Raw genomic sequence first — 19,956 nt, forward strand, 5'->3', positions numbered from 1 at the left:
GAGGTGTGTGTGTGTGTGTCGGGAGGAGGTGTGTGTGTGTGTGTGTCGGGAGGAGGTGTGTGTGTGTGTGTGTGTGTGTGTCGGGGGGAGGTGTGTGTGTGTCTGGGGGAGGTGTGTGTGTGTGTCTCGGGGGGAGGTATGTTGGCCGGGGCAGATGTGTGTGTCGGGGGGAGATGTGTGTGTCGGGGGGAGGTGTGTGTGTGTGTGTCGGGGGGAGGTGTGTGTGTGTGTGTCGGGGGGAGGTGTGTGTGTGTGTCGGGGGGAGGTGTGTGTGTGTGTCGGGGGGAGGTGTGTGTGTGTGTCGGGGGGAGGTGTGTGTGTGTGTCAGGGGGAAGTGTGTGTGTGTATCTGTCGGGGGAAAGTGTGTGTGTGTATCTGTCGGGGGAAAGTGTGTGTGTGTGTGATTTGGGGGGGACGTGTGTGTGTGTTTTGGGGGGATGTGTGTGTGTGTGTGTTTTGGGGGGGACGTGTGTGTGTGTTTTGGGGGGACGTGTGTGTGTGTGTGTTTTGGGGGAAATGTGTGTGTGTGTGTTTCGGGGGAAAGTATATGTGTGTGTGTCGGGGGAAGTGTGTGTGTGTGTCGGGTGGAAGAGTGTGTGTGTGTCGGGGGGAGGTGTGTGTGTGTGTCGTGGGGGAAGTGTGTATCTGTCGGGTGAAAGTGTGTGTGTGTATCTGTCGGGGGAAAGTGTGTGTGTGTGTGTTTTGGGGGGGACATGTGTGTGTGTTTTGGGGGGACGTGTGTGTGTGTTTTGGGGGGAAGTGTGTGTGTGTTTTGGGGGGAAGTGTGTGTGTGTTTCGGGGGGAGGTGTGTGTGTTTCGGGGGGAGGTGTGTGTGTGTTTCGGGGGGAAGTATGTGTGTGTTTCAGGGGGAAGTGTGTGTGTGTTTCGGTGGGAAGTGTGTGTGCGTATTTCGGGGGAAGTGTGTGTGTGTGCGTGTTTCGGGGGAAGTATGTGCATGTGTTTCGGGTGGAAGTGTGCGCGTGTGTTTGTCGGGGGAAGAGTGTGTGTGTGTCGGGGGAAGAGTATATGAGTGTTGGGGGGAAGAGTGTGTATGTGTTTCGGGGGGGAAGTGTGTGTGTGTGTCGGGGATAATGTGTGTGTGCGTTTCGGGGGGGAAGTATGTGTGTGCGTTTCGGGGGGAAGTGTGTGTGCGTTTCGGGGGAAGTGTGTGTGTTTCGGGGGGAAGTGTGCGTGTGTGTTTCGGGGGCAAGCGTGTGCGTGTTTGTCGGGGGGGAGTGTATGTGTGTCGGGGGAAGAGTGTGTGTGTGTTTCAGGGGCAAGTGTGTGTGTGTTTGTGGGGGAAGTGTGTATGTGTTTCGGGGGGATGTGTGTGTGTATGTTTCGGGGGGAAGTGTGTGTGTTTCGGGGTGGAAGTGTGTGTGTGTGTTTTGGGGGGAAGTGTGTGTGTGTTTTGAGGTGAAGAGTGTGTGTGTGTATCAGGGGAAGAGTGTGGGTGTGTTTCGGTGGAAAGTGTGCATGTGTGTGTGCCGGGGGATATGTGTGTGTGTCCAGGGTGTGTGTGTGTGTATCGTGGGGAAGAGTGTATGTGTGTGTGTCGGGAGGAAGAGTGTGTGTGTGTATCGGGGGAAGAGTGTGTGTGTTTCGGATGGAAGTCTGTGTGTCTCGGGGGGAACGTGTGTGTGTTTATCGAGAGGAAGAGTGTGTGTGTGTGTGTGTCGGGGGATGTGTGTGTGTGTCTTGAGGGGATGAGTGTGTGTGTCGAGGGGAAGAGTGTGTGTGTCGGGGGGAGGTGTGCGTGTGTGTGTCGGGGGGAAGGGTCAACGTGTGTCGGGAAGTGTGTGTATGTGTCGGGTGAAGTGTGTGTGTGTGTTTCGGGGGATATGTGTTGTGTGTGTGTGTGTGTCGCGGGCAAGAGTGTGTGTGTGTGTCGGGGGGATGTGTGTGTGTGTGTCGGGGGATGTGTGTGTGTGTGTCGGGGGATGTGTGTGTGTGTGTTTCAGGGGCAAGTGTGTGTGTGTTTGTGGGGGAAGTGTGTATGTGTTTCGGGGGGATGTGTGTGTGAGTGTTTCGGGGGGAAGTGTGTGTGTGTGTTTTGGGGGGAAGTGTGTGTGTGTTTTGAGGTGAAGAGTGTGTGTGTGTATCAGGGGAAGAGTGTGGGTGTGTTTCGGTGGAAAGTGTGCATGTGTGTGTGCCGGGGGATATGTGTGTGTGTCCAGGGTGTGTGTGTGTGTGTGTGTGTGTCGTGGGGAAGAGTGTATGTGTGTGTGTCGGGAGGAAGAGTGTGTGTGTGTATCGGGGGAAGAGTGTGTGTGTTTCGGATGGAAGTCTGTGTGTCTCGGGGGGAACGTGTGTGTGTTTATCGAGAGGAAGAGTGTGTGTGTGTGTGTGTGTCGGGGGATGTGTGTGTGTCTTGAGGGGATGAGTGTGTGTGTCTTGAGGGGATGAGTGTGTGTGTCGAGGGGAAGAGTGTGTGTGTTGGGGGGAGGTGTGCGTGTGTGTGTCGGGGGGAAGGGTCAACGTGTGTCGGGAAGTGTGTGTATGTGTCGGGTGAAGTGTGTGTGTGTGTTTCGGGCTGAAGTGTGTGCGTGTGTTTCGGGGGATATGTGTTGTGTGTGTGTGTGTCGCGGGCAAGAGTGTGTGTGTGTGTCGGGGGGATGTGTGTGTGTGTGTCGGGGGGATGTGTGTGTGTGTGTCGGGGGGATGTGTGCGTGTGTGTCGGGGGGATGTGTGCGTGTGTGTCGGGGGGATGTGTGCGTGTGTGTCGGGGGATGTGTGCGTGTGTGTCGGGGGATGTGTGCGTGTGTGTCGGGGGATGTGTGCGTGTGTGTCGGGGGGATGTGTGCGTGTGTGTCGGGGGGATGTGTGTCTGTGTGTCGGGGGGAAGTGTGTGTCGGGAGAAGAGTGTGCGTGTGTCGGGGGGGAGAGTGTGTGTGTGTGTTGTGGGGGAAGTGTGTATGTGTGTCGGGGGGATGTGTGTGTGTGTGTCGGGGGGATGTGTGCGTGTGTGTCGGGGGATGTGTGCGTGTGTGTCGGGGGATGTGTGCGTGTGTGTCGGGGGATGTGTGCGTGTGTGTCGGGGGATGTGTGCGTGTGTGTCGGGGGGATGTGTGCGTGTGTGTCGGGGGGATGTGTGTCTGTGTGTCGGGGGGGAAGTGTGTGTCGGGAGAAGAGTGTGCGTGTGTCGGGGGGGAGAGTGTGTGTGTGTGTTGTGGGGGAAGTGTGTATGTGTTTTGGGGGGAAGTGTGTGTGTGTGTTTCGGGGGGAAGTGTGTGTGTGTGTGTGTGTGTGTTTCGGGGTGAAGTGTGTGCGTGTGTTTCGGGGGGAAGTGTTTGCGTGTGTGTGTTGGGGGAAGAGTATGTGTGTGTCAGGGGGAAGTGTGTGTGTGTGTGTTTCGGGGGGAAGTGTGTGTGTGTGTTTCGGGGGGAAGTGTGTGTGTGTTTTGGGGGGAAGTGTGTGTGTGTTTCGGGGGGAGGTGTGTGTGTTTCGGGGGGAAGTGTGTGTGTGTTTCGGGGGGAAGTGTGTGTGCGTGTTTCGGGGGAAGTGTGTGTGTGTGTGTTTCGGGGGAAGTGTGTGCATGTGTTTCGGGTGGAAGTGTGCGCGTGTGTTTGTCGGGGGAAGAGTGTGTGTGTGTCGGGGGAAGAGTATATGTGTGTTGGGGGGAAGAGTGTGTATGTGTTTCGGGGGGGAAGTGTGTGTGTGTCGGGGATAATGTGTGTGTGTGCGTGCGTTTCGGGGGGGAAGTATGTGTGTGCGTTTCGGGGGGAAGTGTGTGTGCGTTTCGGGGGAAGTGTGTGTGTTTCGGGGGGAAGTGTGTGCGTGTGTGTCGGGGGGGAGTGTGTGCGTGTGTGTGTCGGGGGAAGAGTGTGTGTGTGTTTCAGGGGCAAGTGTGTGTGTGTTTGTGGGGGAAGTGTGTATGTGTTTCGGAGGGAAATGTGTGTGTGTGTTTCGGGGGGAAGTATGTGTGTATGTTTCGGGGGGAAGTATGTGTGTGTGTTTCAGGGGGAAGTGTGTGTGTGTGTTTTGGGGGGAAGTGTGTGTGTGTTTTGAGGTGAAGAGTGTGTGTGTGTATCAGGGGAAGAGTGTGGGTGTGTTTCGGTGGAAAGTGTGCATGTGTGTGTGTCGGGGGATATGTGTGTGTGTCCAGGGTGTGTGTGTGTGTGTGTGTGTGTGTGTGTCGTGGGGAAGAGTGTATGTGTGTGTGTCGGGAGGAAGAGTGTGTGTGTGTGTGTGTCGGGGGAAGAGTGTGTGTGTTTCGGATGGAAGTCTGTGTGTCTCGGGGGGAACTTGTGTGTGTTTATCGAGGGGAAGAGTGTGTGTGTGTGTGTGTGTGTCGGGGGATGTGTGTGTGTCTTGAGGGGAAGAGTGTGTGTGTCGGGGGGAAGGGTCAACGTGTGTCGGGAAGTGTGTGTATGTGTCGGGGGAAGTGTGTGTGTGTTTCGGGCGGAAGTGTGTGCGTGTGTTTCGGGGGATGTGTGTGTGTGTATGTGTGTGTGTGTGTCGCGGGCAAGAGTGTATGTGTGTGTCGGGGGGATGTGTGTGTGTGTCGGGGGGATGTGTGTGTGTGTCGGGGGGATGTGTGTGTGTCGGGGGATGTGTGTGTGTGTGTCGGGGGATGTGTGTGTGTGTGTCGGGGGATGTGTGTGTGTGTGTCGGGGGGATGTGTATCTGTGTGTCGGGGAGAAGAGTGTGCGTGTGTCGGGGGGGAGAGTGTGTGTGTGTTTCGGGGGCACGTGTGTGTGTGTGTTTGTGGGGGAAGTGTGTATGTGTTTCGGGGGGAAGTGTGTGTGTGTTTCGGGGGGAAGTGTGTGTGTGTGTGTTTCGGGGGGGGAGTGTGTGCGTGTGTTTCAGGGGGAAGTGTGTGCGTGTGTTTCGGGGGAAGTGTGTGCGTGTGTGTTGGGGGAAGTGTGTGTGTGTCGGGGTGAAGAGTGTGTGTGTGTGTGTTTCGGGGGGAAGTGTGTGTGTTTGTGTTTCGGGGGAAGTGTGTGTGTGATTCGGGGGGAAGTGTGTGTGTTTGTGTTTCGGGGGGAAGTGTTTGTGTTTCGGGGGGAAGTGTGTCTGTTTGTGTTTCGGGGGGGAAGTGTGTGCTTGTGTTTCGGGGGGAAGTGTGTGCGTGTGTTTCGGGGGGAAGTGTGTGCGTGTATTTCGGGGGGGAGTGTGTGCGTGTGTGTCAGGGGAAGAGTGTGCGTGTGTGTCAGGAAGAAGAGTGTGTGTGTGTGTGTGTTTCGGGGGTGTGTGTGTGTGTGTTTCGGGGGCAAGTGTGTGTGTGTGTTTCAGGGGGAAGTGTGTGTGTGTGTGTGTGTGTGTGTTTCGGGGGGGAAGTGTGTGTGTGTTTCGGGGGGAAGTGTGTGTGTGTTACGGGGGGAAGTGTGTGTGTTTGTGTTTCGGGGGGAAGTGTGTGTGTGTGTGTGTGTTTCAGGGGGAAGTGTGTGTGTGTGTTTCAGGGCGAAGTGTGTGTGTGTGTCAGGGGAAGTGTGTGGGTGTGTTTCGGAGGAAAGTGTGCAAGTGTGTGTGTCGGGGGATATGTGTGTGTGTCGGGGGGATGTGTGTGTGTGTGTGTCGGGGGGAAGAGTGTGTGTGTTTCGGATGGAAGTCTGTGTGTCTCGGGGGGAACGTGTGTGTGTTTATCGAGGGGAAGAGTGTGTGCGTGTGTTTCGGGGGATGTGTGTGTGTGTATGTGTGTGTGTGTCGCGGGCAAGAGTGTATGTGTGTGTGTGTGTCGGGAGGATGTGTGTGTGTCGGAGGTATTTGTGTGTGTGTCGGGGGGATGTGTGTGTGTGTGTCGGGGGGATATGTGTGTGTGTTGGGGGAAGTGTGCGTGTGTGTGTGTCGGGGGGGGAAGTGTGTGTTGGGAAGAGTGTGTGTGTCGGGGAGAGGTGGGTGTGTGTGTCGGGGGGAGGTGGGTGTGTGTGTGTCGGGGGGAGGTGTGTATGTGTTGGGGGGAAGAGTGTGTGTGTGTCAGGGGGAGGTGTGTGTGTCGGGGGAGATGTTTGTGTGTGTGTCGGGGGGAAGTGTGTGTGTGTATCTGTCGGGGGAAAGTGTGCGTGTGTTTCGGGGGAAGTGTGTGAGTGTGTCGGGGGGAGGTGTGTGCGCGTGTGTGTCAGGGGGAAGTGTGTGTGTGTCTCCAGGGGAAGAGTGTGTGTGTGTGTTGGGGGGATCCGTGTGCGCGTGTGTGTCGGGGGGAAGTGTGTGTGTGTCTCAAGGGGAAGAGTGTGTGTTTGTGTATGTGTGTGTGTGTGTGTGTGTGTATGTTGGGGGGAAGTGTGTGTGTGTGTCGGGGCAAGAATGTGTGTGTGTGTGTATGTTGGGGGGAAGTGTGTGTGTGTGTGTGTGTGTGTGTGTGTGTGTGTGTGTGTGTGTGTGTGTGTGTGTGTGTGTGTGTGTTGGGGGGGAAGTGTGCGTGTGTGTGTGTCGGGGGGAAGAGTGTGTGTGTGTCGGGAGAAAGCGTGTGTGTGTCGGGAGGAAGTGTGTGTGTGTCTCAAGGAGCAGAGTGTGTGTTTGTGTGTGTGTGTGTCGGGGGGAAGCGTGTGTGTGTGTGTGATTTGAGGGGAAGAGTATGTGTATGTGTGTCGGGGCAAGAGTGTGTGTGTGTCGGGGGGAACCGTTTGTGTGTGTGTGTCGGGGGGAAGTGTGCATGTGTGTGTTGGGGGGGAAGTGTGCGTGTGTGTGTCGGGGGGGAAGAGTGTGTGTGTGTCGGGAGGAAGCGTGTGTGTGTGTGTCGGGAGGAAGTGTGTGTTTGGGGGGACGTGTGTGTTTGTGTGCACGTCGGGGGGAAGAGTTTGTGTGTGCGCGCGCATCGAGCGGAAGAGTGTGCGTGTGTGTGTTGGAGGGAAGTGTGTGTGTGGGGTGGAAGTATGCGTGTGTGTGTGTGTCGGGTGGAAATGTGCGTGGAAGGGGAGGAAGCAGGCAGTGCAGGGATCCCCTGTAGTCGTTCCCCTCAACAATAAGTATACCGCTTTGGATACTGTTGCGGGGACGGCCTAGCAGGGGTAACCTGCAGTGACCGGGTCCCTGGCACGAGGTCCGGCTCTGAGGCTCAGAAGGGAAAGGGGGAGAGGAGGAGATCGCGAGTTATAGGAGACTCTATAGTTAGAGGGACAGACAGGCGGTTCTGTGGACATGGGCGAGACTCTCGGATGGTTTGTTGCCTCCCGGGTGCCAGGGTCCGAGATGTCTCGGACCGTGTCTTCAGAATCCTTAAGGGGGAGGGTGTGCAGCTAATTAGAAATGGTATAATGGTTGCAGAAAGGCAGTTCTAGGGGGATCTGCCTTTGGAGGTAGTATGGGCTGAAGTCAGAAAGAGGAAAGGAGCAGTCACTTTGTTGGGTGTTTACTATAGGCCCCCCAATAGCAGCAGAGATGTGGAGAAACAGATTGGGAAACAGATTTTGGAAAGGTGCAGAAGCCACAGGGTAGTAGTCATGGGCGATTTCAACTTCCCAAATATTAATTGGAAGCTCTTTAGATCAAGTAGATTGGACGGGGCGGTGTTTGTGCACTGTGTCCAGGAAGCTTTTCTAACTCAGTATGTAGATTGTCCGACCGGAGGGGAGGTCATACTGGATTTGGTACTTGGTAACAAACCGGGACAAGTGATGGGCTTGTTAGTGGGTGAACATTTTGGTGATGGTGACCACAATTCTGTGACTTTCACCTTGGTTATGGAGAGAGATAGATCTGTGCAACAGGGTAGGTTTTACAATTGGGGGAAGGGTAAATACGATGTTGCAAGACAGGATCTGAGGAGCATAAATTGGGAGCATAGGCAGTCAGGGAAGGATGTCGTTGAAATGTGGAACTTTTTCAAGGAACAGATACGACATGTCCTTGATATGTATGTACCTGTCAGGCAGGAAAGAGATGGTCGTGTGAGGGAACCTTGGTTGACGAGGGAGGTTGAATGTCTTGTAAAGAGGAAAAAGGAGGCTTACGTAAGGTTGAGGAAACAAGGTTCAGACAGAGCGTTGGAGGGATACAGGATAGCCAGGAGGGAGCTGAAGAAAGGGATTAGGAGAGCTAAGAGAGGGCATGAAAAATCTTTGGCGGGTAGGATCAAGGATAACCCCAAGGCCTTTTATGCGTATATGAGAAACATGAGAATGACGAGAACGAGAGTAGGTCCGATCAAGGACAGTAGTGGGAGATTGTGTATTGAGTCGGAAGAGATAGGAGAGGTCTTGAATGAGTACTTTTCTTCAATATTTACAAATGAGAGGGACCGTATTGTTGAAGAGGAGAGTATGAAACGGACTGGTAAGCTAGAGCAGATACTTGTTAGGAAGGAAGATGTATTGGGCATTTTGAAAAACTTGAGGATAGACAAGTCCCCCGGTCCTGACGGGATATATCCTAGGATTATGTGGGAAGCAAGAGAGGAAATTGCAGAGCCGTTGGCAATGATCTTTTTGTCTTCACTGTCAACGGGGGTGGTACCAGAGGACTGGAGAGTGGCAAATGTTGTGCCCTTGTTCAAAAAAGAGAATAGGGATAACCCCGGGAATTACAGGCCAGTTAGTCTTACTTCGGTGGTAGGCAAAGTAATGGAAAAGGTACTGAGGGATAGGATTTATGAGTATCTGGAAAGACACTGCTTGATTAGGGACAGCCAGCACGGATTTGTGAGGGGTAGGTCTTGCCTTACAAGTCTTATTGAATTCTTTGCGGAGGTGACCAAGCATGTGGATGAGGGTAGAGCAGTGGATGTAGTGAACATGGATTTTAGTAAGGCATTTGATAAGTTTCCCCATGGTAGGCTTATGCGGAAAGTCAGGAGGCATGGGATAGAGGGAAATTTGGCCAGTTGGATAGGAAACTGGCTAACCGGTCGAAGTCAGAGAGTGGTGGTAGATGGTAAATATTCAGCCTGGAGCCCAGTTACAAGTGGAGTTCCGCAGGGATCAGTTCTGGGTCCTCTGCTGTTTGTAATTTTTATTAATGACTTGGAAGAGGGAGTCGAAGGGTGGGTCAGTAAATTTGCAGACGATACGAAGATTGGTGGTGTTGTGGATAGTGAGGAGGGCTGTTGTCGGCTGCAAAGGGACTTAGATATGATGCAGAGCTAGGCTGAGGCGTGGCAGATGGAGTTCAACCCTGTCAAGTGTGAGGTTGTCCACTTTGGAAGGACAAATAAGAATGCGGAATACAGGGTTAACGGTAGGGTTCTTAGTAAGGTGGAGGAGCAGAGGGATCTTGGAGTCTATGTTCATAGCTCTTTGAAAGTTGCCACTCAGTGGATAGAGCTTGTAAGAAGACCTAAGGTGTATTAGCGTTCATTAGCAGAGGGATTGAATTCAAGAGTCGTGAGGTGATGTTGCAGCTGTATTCGTCCTTGGTAAGGCCACATTTGGAGTACTGTTTGCAGTTCTGGTCGCCTCAATTTAGGAAAGATGTGGAAGCTTTGGAGAGGATGTTACCTGGAATGGAGAATAGGTTGTACGAGGATAGGTTGAGAGTGCTAGGCCTTTTCTCATTGGAACGGCGAAGGATGAGGGGTGACTTGATAGTGGTTTATAAGATGATCAGGGGAACAGATAGAGTAGACAGTCAGAAACGTTTTCCCTGGGTACAACAGAGTGTTACAAGGGGACATAAATTTAAGGTGAAGGGTGGAAGATATAGGGGGGATGTTAGGGGTAGGTTCTTTACCCAGAGAGTGGTGGGGGCATGGAATGCGCTGCCTTTGGGAGTGGCAGAGTCAGAATCATTGGTGACCTTTAAGCGACAATTGGATAGGTACATGGATGGGTGCTTAAGCTAGGACAAATGTTCGGCACAACATCGTGGGCCGAAGGGCCTGTTCTATGCTGTATTGTTCTATGTTCTATGTTTGAGGTTTAGACTCTTTACAGTATGAGAAAAGAAGCAACGAACTCCCACAAATAGAATTTTGACAAAGACTAGAATTTTTTTAGGTGATCATAAAATTCCTATGATGTGGAAGTAAGCCATTTGGCCCATCAACCCTCCAAAGAATATCCCACCCAGACCCAGCCACCCACCCTATACCGGTAACCCTCTATTCACCACGGTTAATCCACCTAATCTGCATATCCTTCGAAACTATGGAGGAATTTAGCATAGCCAATCCACCTAAACTACACGTCTTTGGAATGTGGGAGGAAACCGGAACACCTGGAGGACACCCACACAGTTGGGGGAAAATGTGCAAACCCCACATTGATAGTCATCAAACACTGGAATCAAACCCAGATCCTGAGACAATAGTGCTAACCACTGTGCCACCAAAGTTGATTGGCCAGGGCAACGGAAACGACCCTCCACCTCTTTTTTGAAATGGTACCATGGAATCCATTACATACATTAGAGGGAGCAGAAAATGTCTCCGCTTAACTTCTCTCACAAAATTTATATCTTAAGTCCTGAGATAGAACAGCTTTCAGATAATGGTAAATGCTTATAAATGGAGGGACTGTTTGACTATACGTTAGATTGGTCCCCCAATGCTGAATGGAAAATCAAGGTGGCTCCTACAATAAATCATAACGCACAGTTTGATGTGCTCCACTGTCTGAGATCCCAATCACTCATCAAATCATCCTTCATTTTCCATTTGTGGAATACTGCAGTATCCAGGGCTAAGCAGACTTGACTATAGGAGGCACATTTCACAAGGTGACAAACTGGTACCAACATGTGTTGCCACTTTTAAGGACTTATGGACTTGCACCCCAATGCTCCGAAGGATCCTGTCATTTACTGTAGCCATTCCTCTTGAATTTGACTTCCCAAAGTGCATCACTTCACACTTGTCGAGATTAAATTTTCTCTGCCATATCTCAGCCCAACTTACCAACAGTTCCATATCCTGCTGTATCGTTTGATAACCTTCCTCACTTGTTTAGCACAATATGGTGGGCGGAAAAGTCTGGTCCTGTGCTTCAATGTCCCGCCGTTCTCTGCTGCAAAAAAATGTTTAATTGTCAGTAATGTGGTTTGGGCTATCCTGAAGTATTATATAAATGCAAGTCTTTCTTCAAAGTCTCTCATTGCCTGACAGTTTGTCCTGAAGGTTTCTTCACTTACAGTTATTTATTTCAGTTCCCTTTTGAATCACGATTGAATCTGGTTTTGTTACAATTTGAACACCTTATTCCAGATTACCAGAGTTTGATGCATAAGTAACTCTTCGTGTTTAATGTTGCCCCGGATTTCTGTGCCAAAATACAGAGTGTAATGAATAATTTTAATTGAGAAGAATGTCTTAATAGCACCTTAAAGGTTACAAAAATTGTTAATTTATGGTAAATTGATCTTGAGGCTTAAATGAAGTATTATTGAGAATTATGTTTGTAAAGATGGTGAAATGAAAAATGGAGGTTTTTTTTCAACTTAATATGTTGTTTTCCAAAAGATCTGTGTATCAGAATGCTGATATCTACTTGCTTGATGACCCCCTCAGTGCAGTCGATGCTGAAGTTGGGAGACACCTCTTTGAACAGTGAGTGGCTTCGGAAAACTATTTGCTTGGTTATTTGTTTTTATATGAATGCATTTTAAGTATGTTCTTCATTGAGTATATTCAGCTTTACTAAATGGTGCAAATTTTGGTGTGAAGTTATGAAAGAAAGCATTTTGATGATGTTGTTGTAATCAACATCAACTTTTGTTTATGGCATTTCGATAGCTTATTTTTCATTTATTTAAATGACCTTGATATTGGAATTTTGCAGAAAGTCATAGAGGACCAGAAGTTCCTTCTTTATCCTGCTACATAAATTGCTTTTGAAATATCTGGCTCACGCCTTGTAGGTATTGCACCACGATCACATATTATAATTTGTAAATTAAGAGTTTTGCTGTTGTAAATATTATTAATCTGTAGCTTAACAGGGTTTCACCATTCAATTAGTTCCTAGCTGATTGTACCTTAGTTCCATCCACCAAACTGGATTCTTAACCACTTCGTTAGAAAAGGTTTACAAGGATGTTGCTGGGGTTGAAGGGTTTGAGCTATTGCGAAGGCTGAATAGACTGGGACTGTTTTCCTTGGAGTGTTGGAGGCTGAGGGGTGGTCTCACAGAGGTTTATAAAACCTTGAGAGGCATTGATAGGGTAAATAAACAAGGTCTTTACCCTGGGGTGGGGGAGTCCAGAGCTAGAGGGCATAGGTTTAGGGTGAGAGTGGAGAGATTTAAAAGGGACCTGAGGGGCAACTTTTTTATGCAAAGGGTGATGCGTGTATGGAATGAGCTGCCTGTGGAAGTGGTGGAAGCTGGTACAATTACAGTATTTAAAAGGCCTCTGGATGGGTATATGAGTAGGAAGGTTTTAGAGGGATAAGGGCCAAGTGCTGGCAAAAGGACTTAAATTAATTTAGGATATCTGATCTGCATGGATGAGTTGGACTGAAGGGTCTGTTTCTGTGCTGTACATCTCTAGGATTCTGTGACTTGATAAATGCATTTTAGTTTTTCAAATTTTTCAATAGATCATGAGAAATAGAAGCAAATGTAGGCCACTCACTTAGATGTCAGCTCAGGTAGACAGGGTCGTGAAAAAGACTTGTGGGGTGCTTGCCTTCAATGCTAAGGCGGAGAAGATAGGAGCAAGGAAGTCTTGTTGCAACTTTATAAAACATTGGTTAGGCCATGGATGTACTACTGTGTGCAGTTCTGGTTGGCACACCGTTGAAAGGACATGATTGCTGTGGAGAGGGTGCAGAAAAGGTTCAGCAAGATGTTGCCTGGATGCAAAGTCTTAGTTATGGGGAGAGACTGGATAGGCTGGGTTTGCTTTCCTTGGAGAAGAGGAGGTTGTGGTGAATCTAATTAAGTATACAAAATTATGAGAGACAGAACAATGCAAATCATGAAAATGTTTTTCCTATGGCAAATGTAGTTAAGACTAGAAGGCATACGTTTAAGTGGTTTATAAGGCAGATAGAAGACCTTTTTTCACCTAGAAGGTGCTAGAAATATAGAATGTACTTCGTGTGAGGGCAGTGGAGCCAAGTACTGTAGCAACATTTAAAGAGCATCTGGATGAGCATTTTAAATTCCAGGGCACAGTAGCCTAAGGATTAAGTGTAGATAAATGGGATTTGTGTGTGTGTGTATGTGTGTGTTAGTGTTATATCCTCAGAGAACACTAATGAATTTGACAAAGCAGTTCTCTTTCACAAAACATGATGACCCTGTCTCATGGTATTATGATTTTCTAAGTGCCATTCAGTTACCATTTTCCAAATGGCAAATGTTAGGCTAACAGGCCTGTAATTCTGGGCGGCACGGTGGCACAGTGGTTAGCACTGCTGCCTCACAGCGCCAGAGACCCGGTTCAATTCCCGACTCAGGCGACTGACTGTGTGGAGTTTGCACATTCTCCCTGTGTCTGCGTGGGTTTCCTCCGGGTGCTCCGGTTTCCTCCCACAGTCACAAAGATGTGCGGGTCAGGTGAATTGGCCATGCTAAATTGCCCGTAGTGTTAGGTTAAAGAGGTAAATGTAGGGGTCTGGGTGGGTTGCACTTCGGCGGGTCGGTGTGGACTTGTTGGGCCGAAGGGCCTGTTTCCACACTGTAAGTAATCTAATCTAATCTAATCTAATCTCTGCTTTCTGTCATCATCCTTCTTTTGATCATTGTGTTCTGGGACCTTTCCAGAATCTGGAGAATTTTGGAAGATTGCAACCAGTGCAATGACTCAGTAAACACTTTGTTTTGGACACTATGGTATGGGTCTCATTAGCCTTTAGTCCTAATATTTTTCTTAGGATGTTTTTCTCTTAAGGTAGTGACTGTTTTGATCAAGGGATGAAAGGTTATTGGTGGTTAGCAAGTGTGTGAAATAACCCTATTAGCCATGACCTTTATTGAATGATGGAGCAGGCTCAAAGGGCAAAGTTGCCTTCTGCTCATGATTAGCATCTTTGTGTATTAATTTCCTCCCTTTTACTGCTTAATTTCTTATTTGTTAACTTTTTTTTGCCTTTTGCTGTGAGTATAGGAACAAGTACTTACTCAAACTATCTGCCATTTAGATATTTTATTATTAATTCCCCAGTCTATCCATCTGAGAGACCAATGCTCTTCCTTCAGTTTCTCATGACTTTTCTTATGTACTTGTGGAAGGTTTTTCTGTCCAGTTTCATATTTTGTTCCAATGATTTTTCACACTTATTCCAATATACCATTTATTCTTTTTGTTGTCCTTTCAGTTTCTAAATTTTCCCATTTCACCAGACAGCCATGAATCTTGCAGCATAGTATACTCTTCTTTCAATTTTATGATATTCCAAAATTTCTCAGCTAATCAAGGATGTTTCATTAGTCTTCCTTTTGTATCTTCATGAGTCTTTCCATCAACCCTTGTGAGGTATGAAATATGGGGCGGCACGGTGGCACAGTGGTTAGCACTGCTGCCTCACAGCGCCAGAGACCCGGGTTCAATTCCCGACTCAGGCGACTGACTGTGTGGAGTTTGCACATTCTCCCCGTGTCTGCGTGGGTTTCCTCCGGGTGCTCCGGTTTCCTCCCACAGTCCAAAGATGTGCAGGTCAGGTGAATTGGCCATGCTAAATTGCCCGTGGTGTTAGGTAAAATGGGCTACATGTTAGGGGTATGGGTGCGCTTCGGCGGGTCGGTGTGGACTTGTTGGGCCGAAGGGCCTGTTTCCACACTGTAAGTAATCTAATCTAATCTAATGTCCTTAAATGTTACTGCACGTCTACCATTTTACCATATAATTTGTTTTCGGTTCCACCGCACACTCAACCTTGGAATTCCCACATTTAAGTTTAAGACTCTAGTTTCAGATGCACAATTCTCACCTTCTGTGCAGGAGAAGTTCTATCTTATGGTCAGTTTTACCCAGTTGATCTCATATTACGAAGTTATTAAATTATCCCTGCCTCTTCACACATCACTTGATCTAAAATAGCCTCCTCCCCTATTGATTTCATAATCTATTGTTCAAGAAATTGTCTTGACCACTTAGTATTTTATTAAGTAATGGTTGTGGGCTGGCTGTTCAGCATTTATTGATCATCCCTAATTGCCATTGGTAACATGATGGTGAGCTGCTGCCTTGAACTGCTAACAGTCCATTGGTTTAAGTGTACTCTCAAAGCTATTAAAGAGCAGTTCTGGGATTTTGGCTCGGCAACATCAAACAAATGGAGATATATTTGGATTTATTTATTGGAGAAATTCTTAGAGACACTGAATGCCTTGGAGGCACTTGCAGTTGGTGATGTTCCCATGTATCTGCTGCCCTTGTCCTTCCGGATAGTAATAATCACGGGCTTAGAAGATATTGTGTAGGAAGCTTTAGTGAATTTCTGAATGCCCATGTACACACTGATAGTACATAAAGCCACTGTATCTCAGTGGTGGGGGTAGTGAATGTTTGTTGATGTAGTGCCAGTTAAATGGTCTGCTTTGTGCTGGGTGATGTCAAGAGTCATGAGTGTTGTTAGAGCTGCACTAATCCAGGCAATGACTTGCCCCTTGTTGATGGTGAGAGGCTTTGGAGAGTCGGTAGGTGACTTTCTCATTGGAGTCCTAACCTTTGACTTGCTTGTGTCACCATTTTTTCGTATGGCTGGTTTAGCTTAGGTAACATCTCTGACACTGGTAAGTTAGAGAATTTAACTGTGTTAAAAGCATTGAATTTTTTGAATTCAGACATTCTGTGATTCATCCTTCAGGCTACCTTCATCAATTTGATTCCTCCATTCTAAATGAAGATTAAAATTTCCAATGGTTCCCGAAGCCCATTTATTACTAATGCATATTTTTACTTTATTCTCTGCCATACAGTGTAAGTACTACACTACTACCACCAGTGACTTCTTTCCTTTGTTACTTACGTTCGCTATCAAAACTGATTTTGCAAAAGCATCCTTTCCCTCTACTGTATAGAAAGTACCTTAATTAACAAAGCTATCCCGCCTCCTTTTGCTTTCTTTCTATCCTTGCAAAATGTGAAATATCCTTGAAAATTCAGGACCCAGCCGTTGTCTCTTTGCAACCATATCTCCGTAATTACATTACATTACATTACAGTGTGGAAACAGGCCCTTCGGCCCAACAAGTCCACACCGACCCGCGAAGCGTAACCCACCCAAAGCCCTACATTTACCCCTTACCTAACACTATGGGCAATTTAGCATGGCCAATTCACCTGACCTGCACATCTTTGGACTGTGGGAGGAAACCAGAGCACCCGGAGGAAACCCACGCAGACACGGGGAGAACGTGCAAACTCCACACATTCAGTCGCCTGAGGCGGGAATTGAACCCGGGTCTCTGGCGCTGTGAGGCAACAGTGCTAACCACTGTGCCATATTATTTCTACTTGTCATAGCAAGTCATTCGTTTACAGAACTGGCAATTAATATTATAAAGCACCCTGTTAATGTTGTGGTTTATAGTAATTAAATGATACTCAACATCATCAGAGGCCCAGAAATGAAACTGTGGCATCTCATTCTAGTATGTTGTGAATTTTTCCAACATTACTTTTAGTCTTTTTATCCTCATTATCTATCTTGGCAAGACTGGCACAACAATACTGCCAATCCTGTTAATATTGATTAACATTAATTTTCAGAAGCAAAGTTGTTTGACACGAGAAATCTGTTCTCTCATTCAATGAGAACATAAAATTTGAAACACAGTATATCTCTGAATTGCAGAATTATTTCACCACAGACAACATTCTCCTCCCACATTTCTGTTGAAGGGCTTATGATTGAAACGTTGACTTTCCTGCTCCTCAGATGCTGCCTGTCCTGCTGTGCTTTTCCAGCGCCACACTTTTCGATTCTGTTCTCCAGCATCTGAAGTCCTCACTTTCTTTCACCAACTTTGCTCATAAGTGTGTTATGCAGCAGTGTATTAAAGTCCTTCTGGATACTCAACACCATTGCATTCATCAGCTCTCTCTGATATATCATCGAAAAATCTTCAAGTTATTTGGACACAATATTTCCTAATTAATTCATGCTGAGTTTCCTTAATCTGCACTTGACCAGGTGATTGCGATTTTTGTCCTGAATTGCTTTTTTAAGAATTTGAAACTTTCGAGATGAATTATCTTTCTGGGCTACCTTGCCATCAACTTGAAATATCAAAAATCCACACTGTGTGGAAAATAGTCACTTAGTGTGATTTTCCCTAGATCAACCAACTAGTGATCAGAGTGGGAACCAGTGCAATAGGTCAGCATGTGAGGAGAAGGTAGAGGTTAACAGGATGAACAAGCAGGACCAGTTTAATGAACAGGCGGAACTATGAAAAGTATATTGAGTAAGGCAGGAGGGAGAAATAATAAGATGCCGAAGGTCAGGATAGAGTGCACAGTTCTTTACACAAATGCATGGAGTGTAAAGAACAAATTAAATGGGCTGCAGACATACATTCAAATTGGAAACAATGATAATGTTATGAAGACAGGGCTGCAGGATGGTCAGGACTGGGAATTAAATATACATGATTATAAGATTTTCAGGAGAAAATGGCAGAGTGTAGAGGAGTTTTACTGATGAGCAGTAGGATGTAATGAGGGGAAGGCACCCAGTAGAGATCTTATGTGTGGATTTGAGGTACCATAAAGGAAATAAAACCACAGCGGGTGTCATATGTCGACTCCCTGGTAGCAAGTCAGAAGTGCTAAATTGTATAAATACTGAATTTAGGCAACAATGTAGCAAAGGCAGTGTAGCATTAATGGGGGATTTTAACTTTAATATAGACTGGGAAGGACAGACAGCACCTCCCAGAAAGATTGTAAATTTCTAGAATTCGCTATGACAAAATGTCTTGGATATAACAAGGTACAAAAAGCATTAATCTAATAATGAGCAATGAGCCTGATTAGTCGCGTTATGGTTTGTGAGCAGGTTTGAAAGTGGGAAGAGTCTTGTAAAATCCAACTGGTTCCCTTTCTGCACCTCTGATGTATGTGAATTTTTTTATTGGCCTTTGGGGATGTTGAGTGATCTTCTTCCTGTTCTTGGCACTTTAGACTTTAATGTAGAAGAGTCAAAAGAAAGATACAAAAAATTGTGGGGTGATAAGTAGTGAGGAGAATAACCTCCTACTACAACAGGGCATGTACGGACTGGTCAGATGGGCTGATCAGTGGCAAATAGAATTGGATCTGGATACATATGAGATGTTCACTTAGGCAGGACAAACAAGGCAATGGAACAGATGATAAACCTTGATCAGAGAGCCCTTGATGTGCATGTATACCAGTCCCTTAAGGTATCAGGACGGGTGGATGAAGTGGCTCAGAAAGTATATGGGATACTTGCCTTTGTTAGTTGAGACATTGGGCTTATGCTGCAACTCTATAAAATGTTGGTTAGGCCACAGGTAGGATATTGTGTGCAATTCTGGAATCCATGTTATAGGAGGAATGTGATAAAACTGGAGAGGGTGCCAAAGAGATTTACCAGGATGTTGCCTGGGCTGGAGCTTTTGTTATGAAAGAAAGATTGGACAGACTGGGGTTGTTTTCCTTGGACTAGAGGAGAATAAGAGTGAACATGATTGAGATGTATAAAATTATGGGGACATAGATAGAATAGACAGGAAGAAACTTTCACCCTTGATGATGGAATCAAAGACCATGGGCATTGGTATAATATAAGGGGCTGAAGGTTTAGAGGAATGTGAAGAAAACATTCTTCACTCAGAGGAGAGTAGGAATGTGGAACTCACTGCCTGTAAATGTGGTAGAGGCGTAAACCTGCTAAGGTTTCAATTCCACCCTTGAGTAACTGTTTATGTAGAACTTGCACTATCTCCCCATGTCTGCATGAGTTTCCTCTGGGTGCTCTGGTTTCCTCCCACAGTCCAATGATGTACAGGCTAAGTGGATTGCCCATGCTAAATTGCCCATAGTGTCTAGGATGTGCAGGCCAGGTGGATTAACTGTGGTAAATGTGGGGTTATGGGAATAGGGTAGGGGATGAGTCTGGGTGGGATTGTCTTTGCAGGGTCAGTGTAGACACAATGGACCAAATAGCCCGCTTCCATATTGTAGGGATTCTGTGATGCTATGACTCTATGAAGTATTTAGATATGCACTTGCACTGCCAAGGCATATAGGCCAATTGCAGGAAAATGGGATTAGAATGGTTGTTTCTGACAAGAACAGACATGATAAGACAAAGGCTTTTTTGTGTGCTGTTGACCTCTGTGAACTGTTGAGAGTCTGCCATGCTGTTAGTAACTCAGCATGTCTGGCAGCATCCCTGAACAGGAAACTGAGTCAATGTTTTGAGCCCAGTGACGCCTCTTCTGTTCAGTTCTCCTCTGAAGAGTCACTGGGCTCAAAACCTTGACTCTGATTTGTCTCCATGGGTGTTAGCAGACCTCCTGAGTTTCCCCAGCAATTATTGTTTTTGTTTCAAGTCTCCGGCTTGCTTAGATTTTTTTTATTTTACTGCCACTATTTTACCTGGGCCAGTAGGAAGCCCATTCCATATAGGAAATCTATCAGCCATAGATGCTCAGGCTTGTGTTGGCCCCTTGATTGGATTGTTTATATTTACTAACACCTAAAAAGTTCTACTTACTGCCTTCCTGATCTCACCCTGTCCTCATCAGGACTTGCTTCCCTCGACCTATCCTGCCCTGTCTGGTCTCCTTTGCCTGTTAGCAGTAGCCAATGCTCTTAACTGACGGAACTGTAGCTTACAGAGTTGTTGGCTTTGATTAGTGAATGGTTCTTCAAGTTGGGTCACTATCCTGTGAAAGAGGTGGAAGAATATCTGAAAACAGTCATTGCTGCTCCAAGTATTAAATTGCTGTGAGGCAGCCAGCAATATTGTGGGCAGTCTCACTACTGAATGATTAGCCAGGATTTGACATGGGCTACAAAGTCTACCCCATGGCTTTTAACTCGAGAATTCATTTGCTTTTTAATATCCACATCAAATTGTTCCATTACTCGTGTGTGAGTGGTGTATGTGAACCTTCCGATCTCTCTCCCTGTTCTGCTATTAAAATTGTACCTTGTACAGGAGTA

The 19,956-nt window shown here is 47.3% G+C and overlaps 1 protein-coding gene across 4 annotated transcripts in view; it reads left to right on the plus strand.

Moving 5' to 3' along the window:
• Positions 1-19,956, plus strand: part of abcc4 (ATP binding cassette subfamily C member 4 (PEL blood group)) — a 624,022-nt gene that overhangs the window by 297,451 nt on the left and 306,615 nt on the right. For all 4 annotated transcript variants that reach the window (XM_087987997.1, XM_087987995.1, XM_087987994.1 and 1 more), the window contains one exon: positions 11,330-11,416. In XM_087987997.1, coding sequence (XP_087844123.1) covers positions 11,330-11,416 — 87 coding nt within the window. The remainder of the gene's footprint in view (positions 1-11,329; positions 11,417-19,956) is intronic.

Source organism: Chiloscyllium plagiosum, unplaced genomic scaffold (assembly GCF_037043375.1).
Source record: "Chiloscyllium plagiosum isolate Xiang-an unplaced genomic scaffold, Cpla_swu_hap1 HiC_scaffold_6, whole genome shotgun sequence".
NCBI lineage: Eukaryota > Metazoa > Chordata > Chondrichthyes > Orectolobiformes > Hemiscylliidae > Chiloscyllium > Chiloscyllium plagiosum.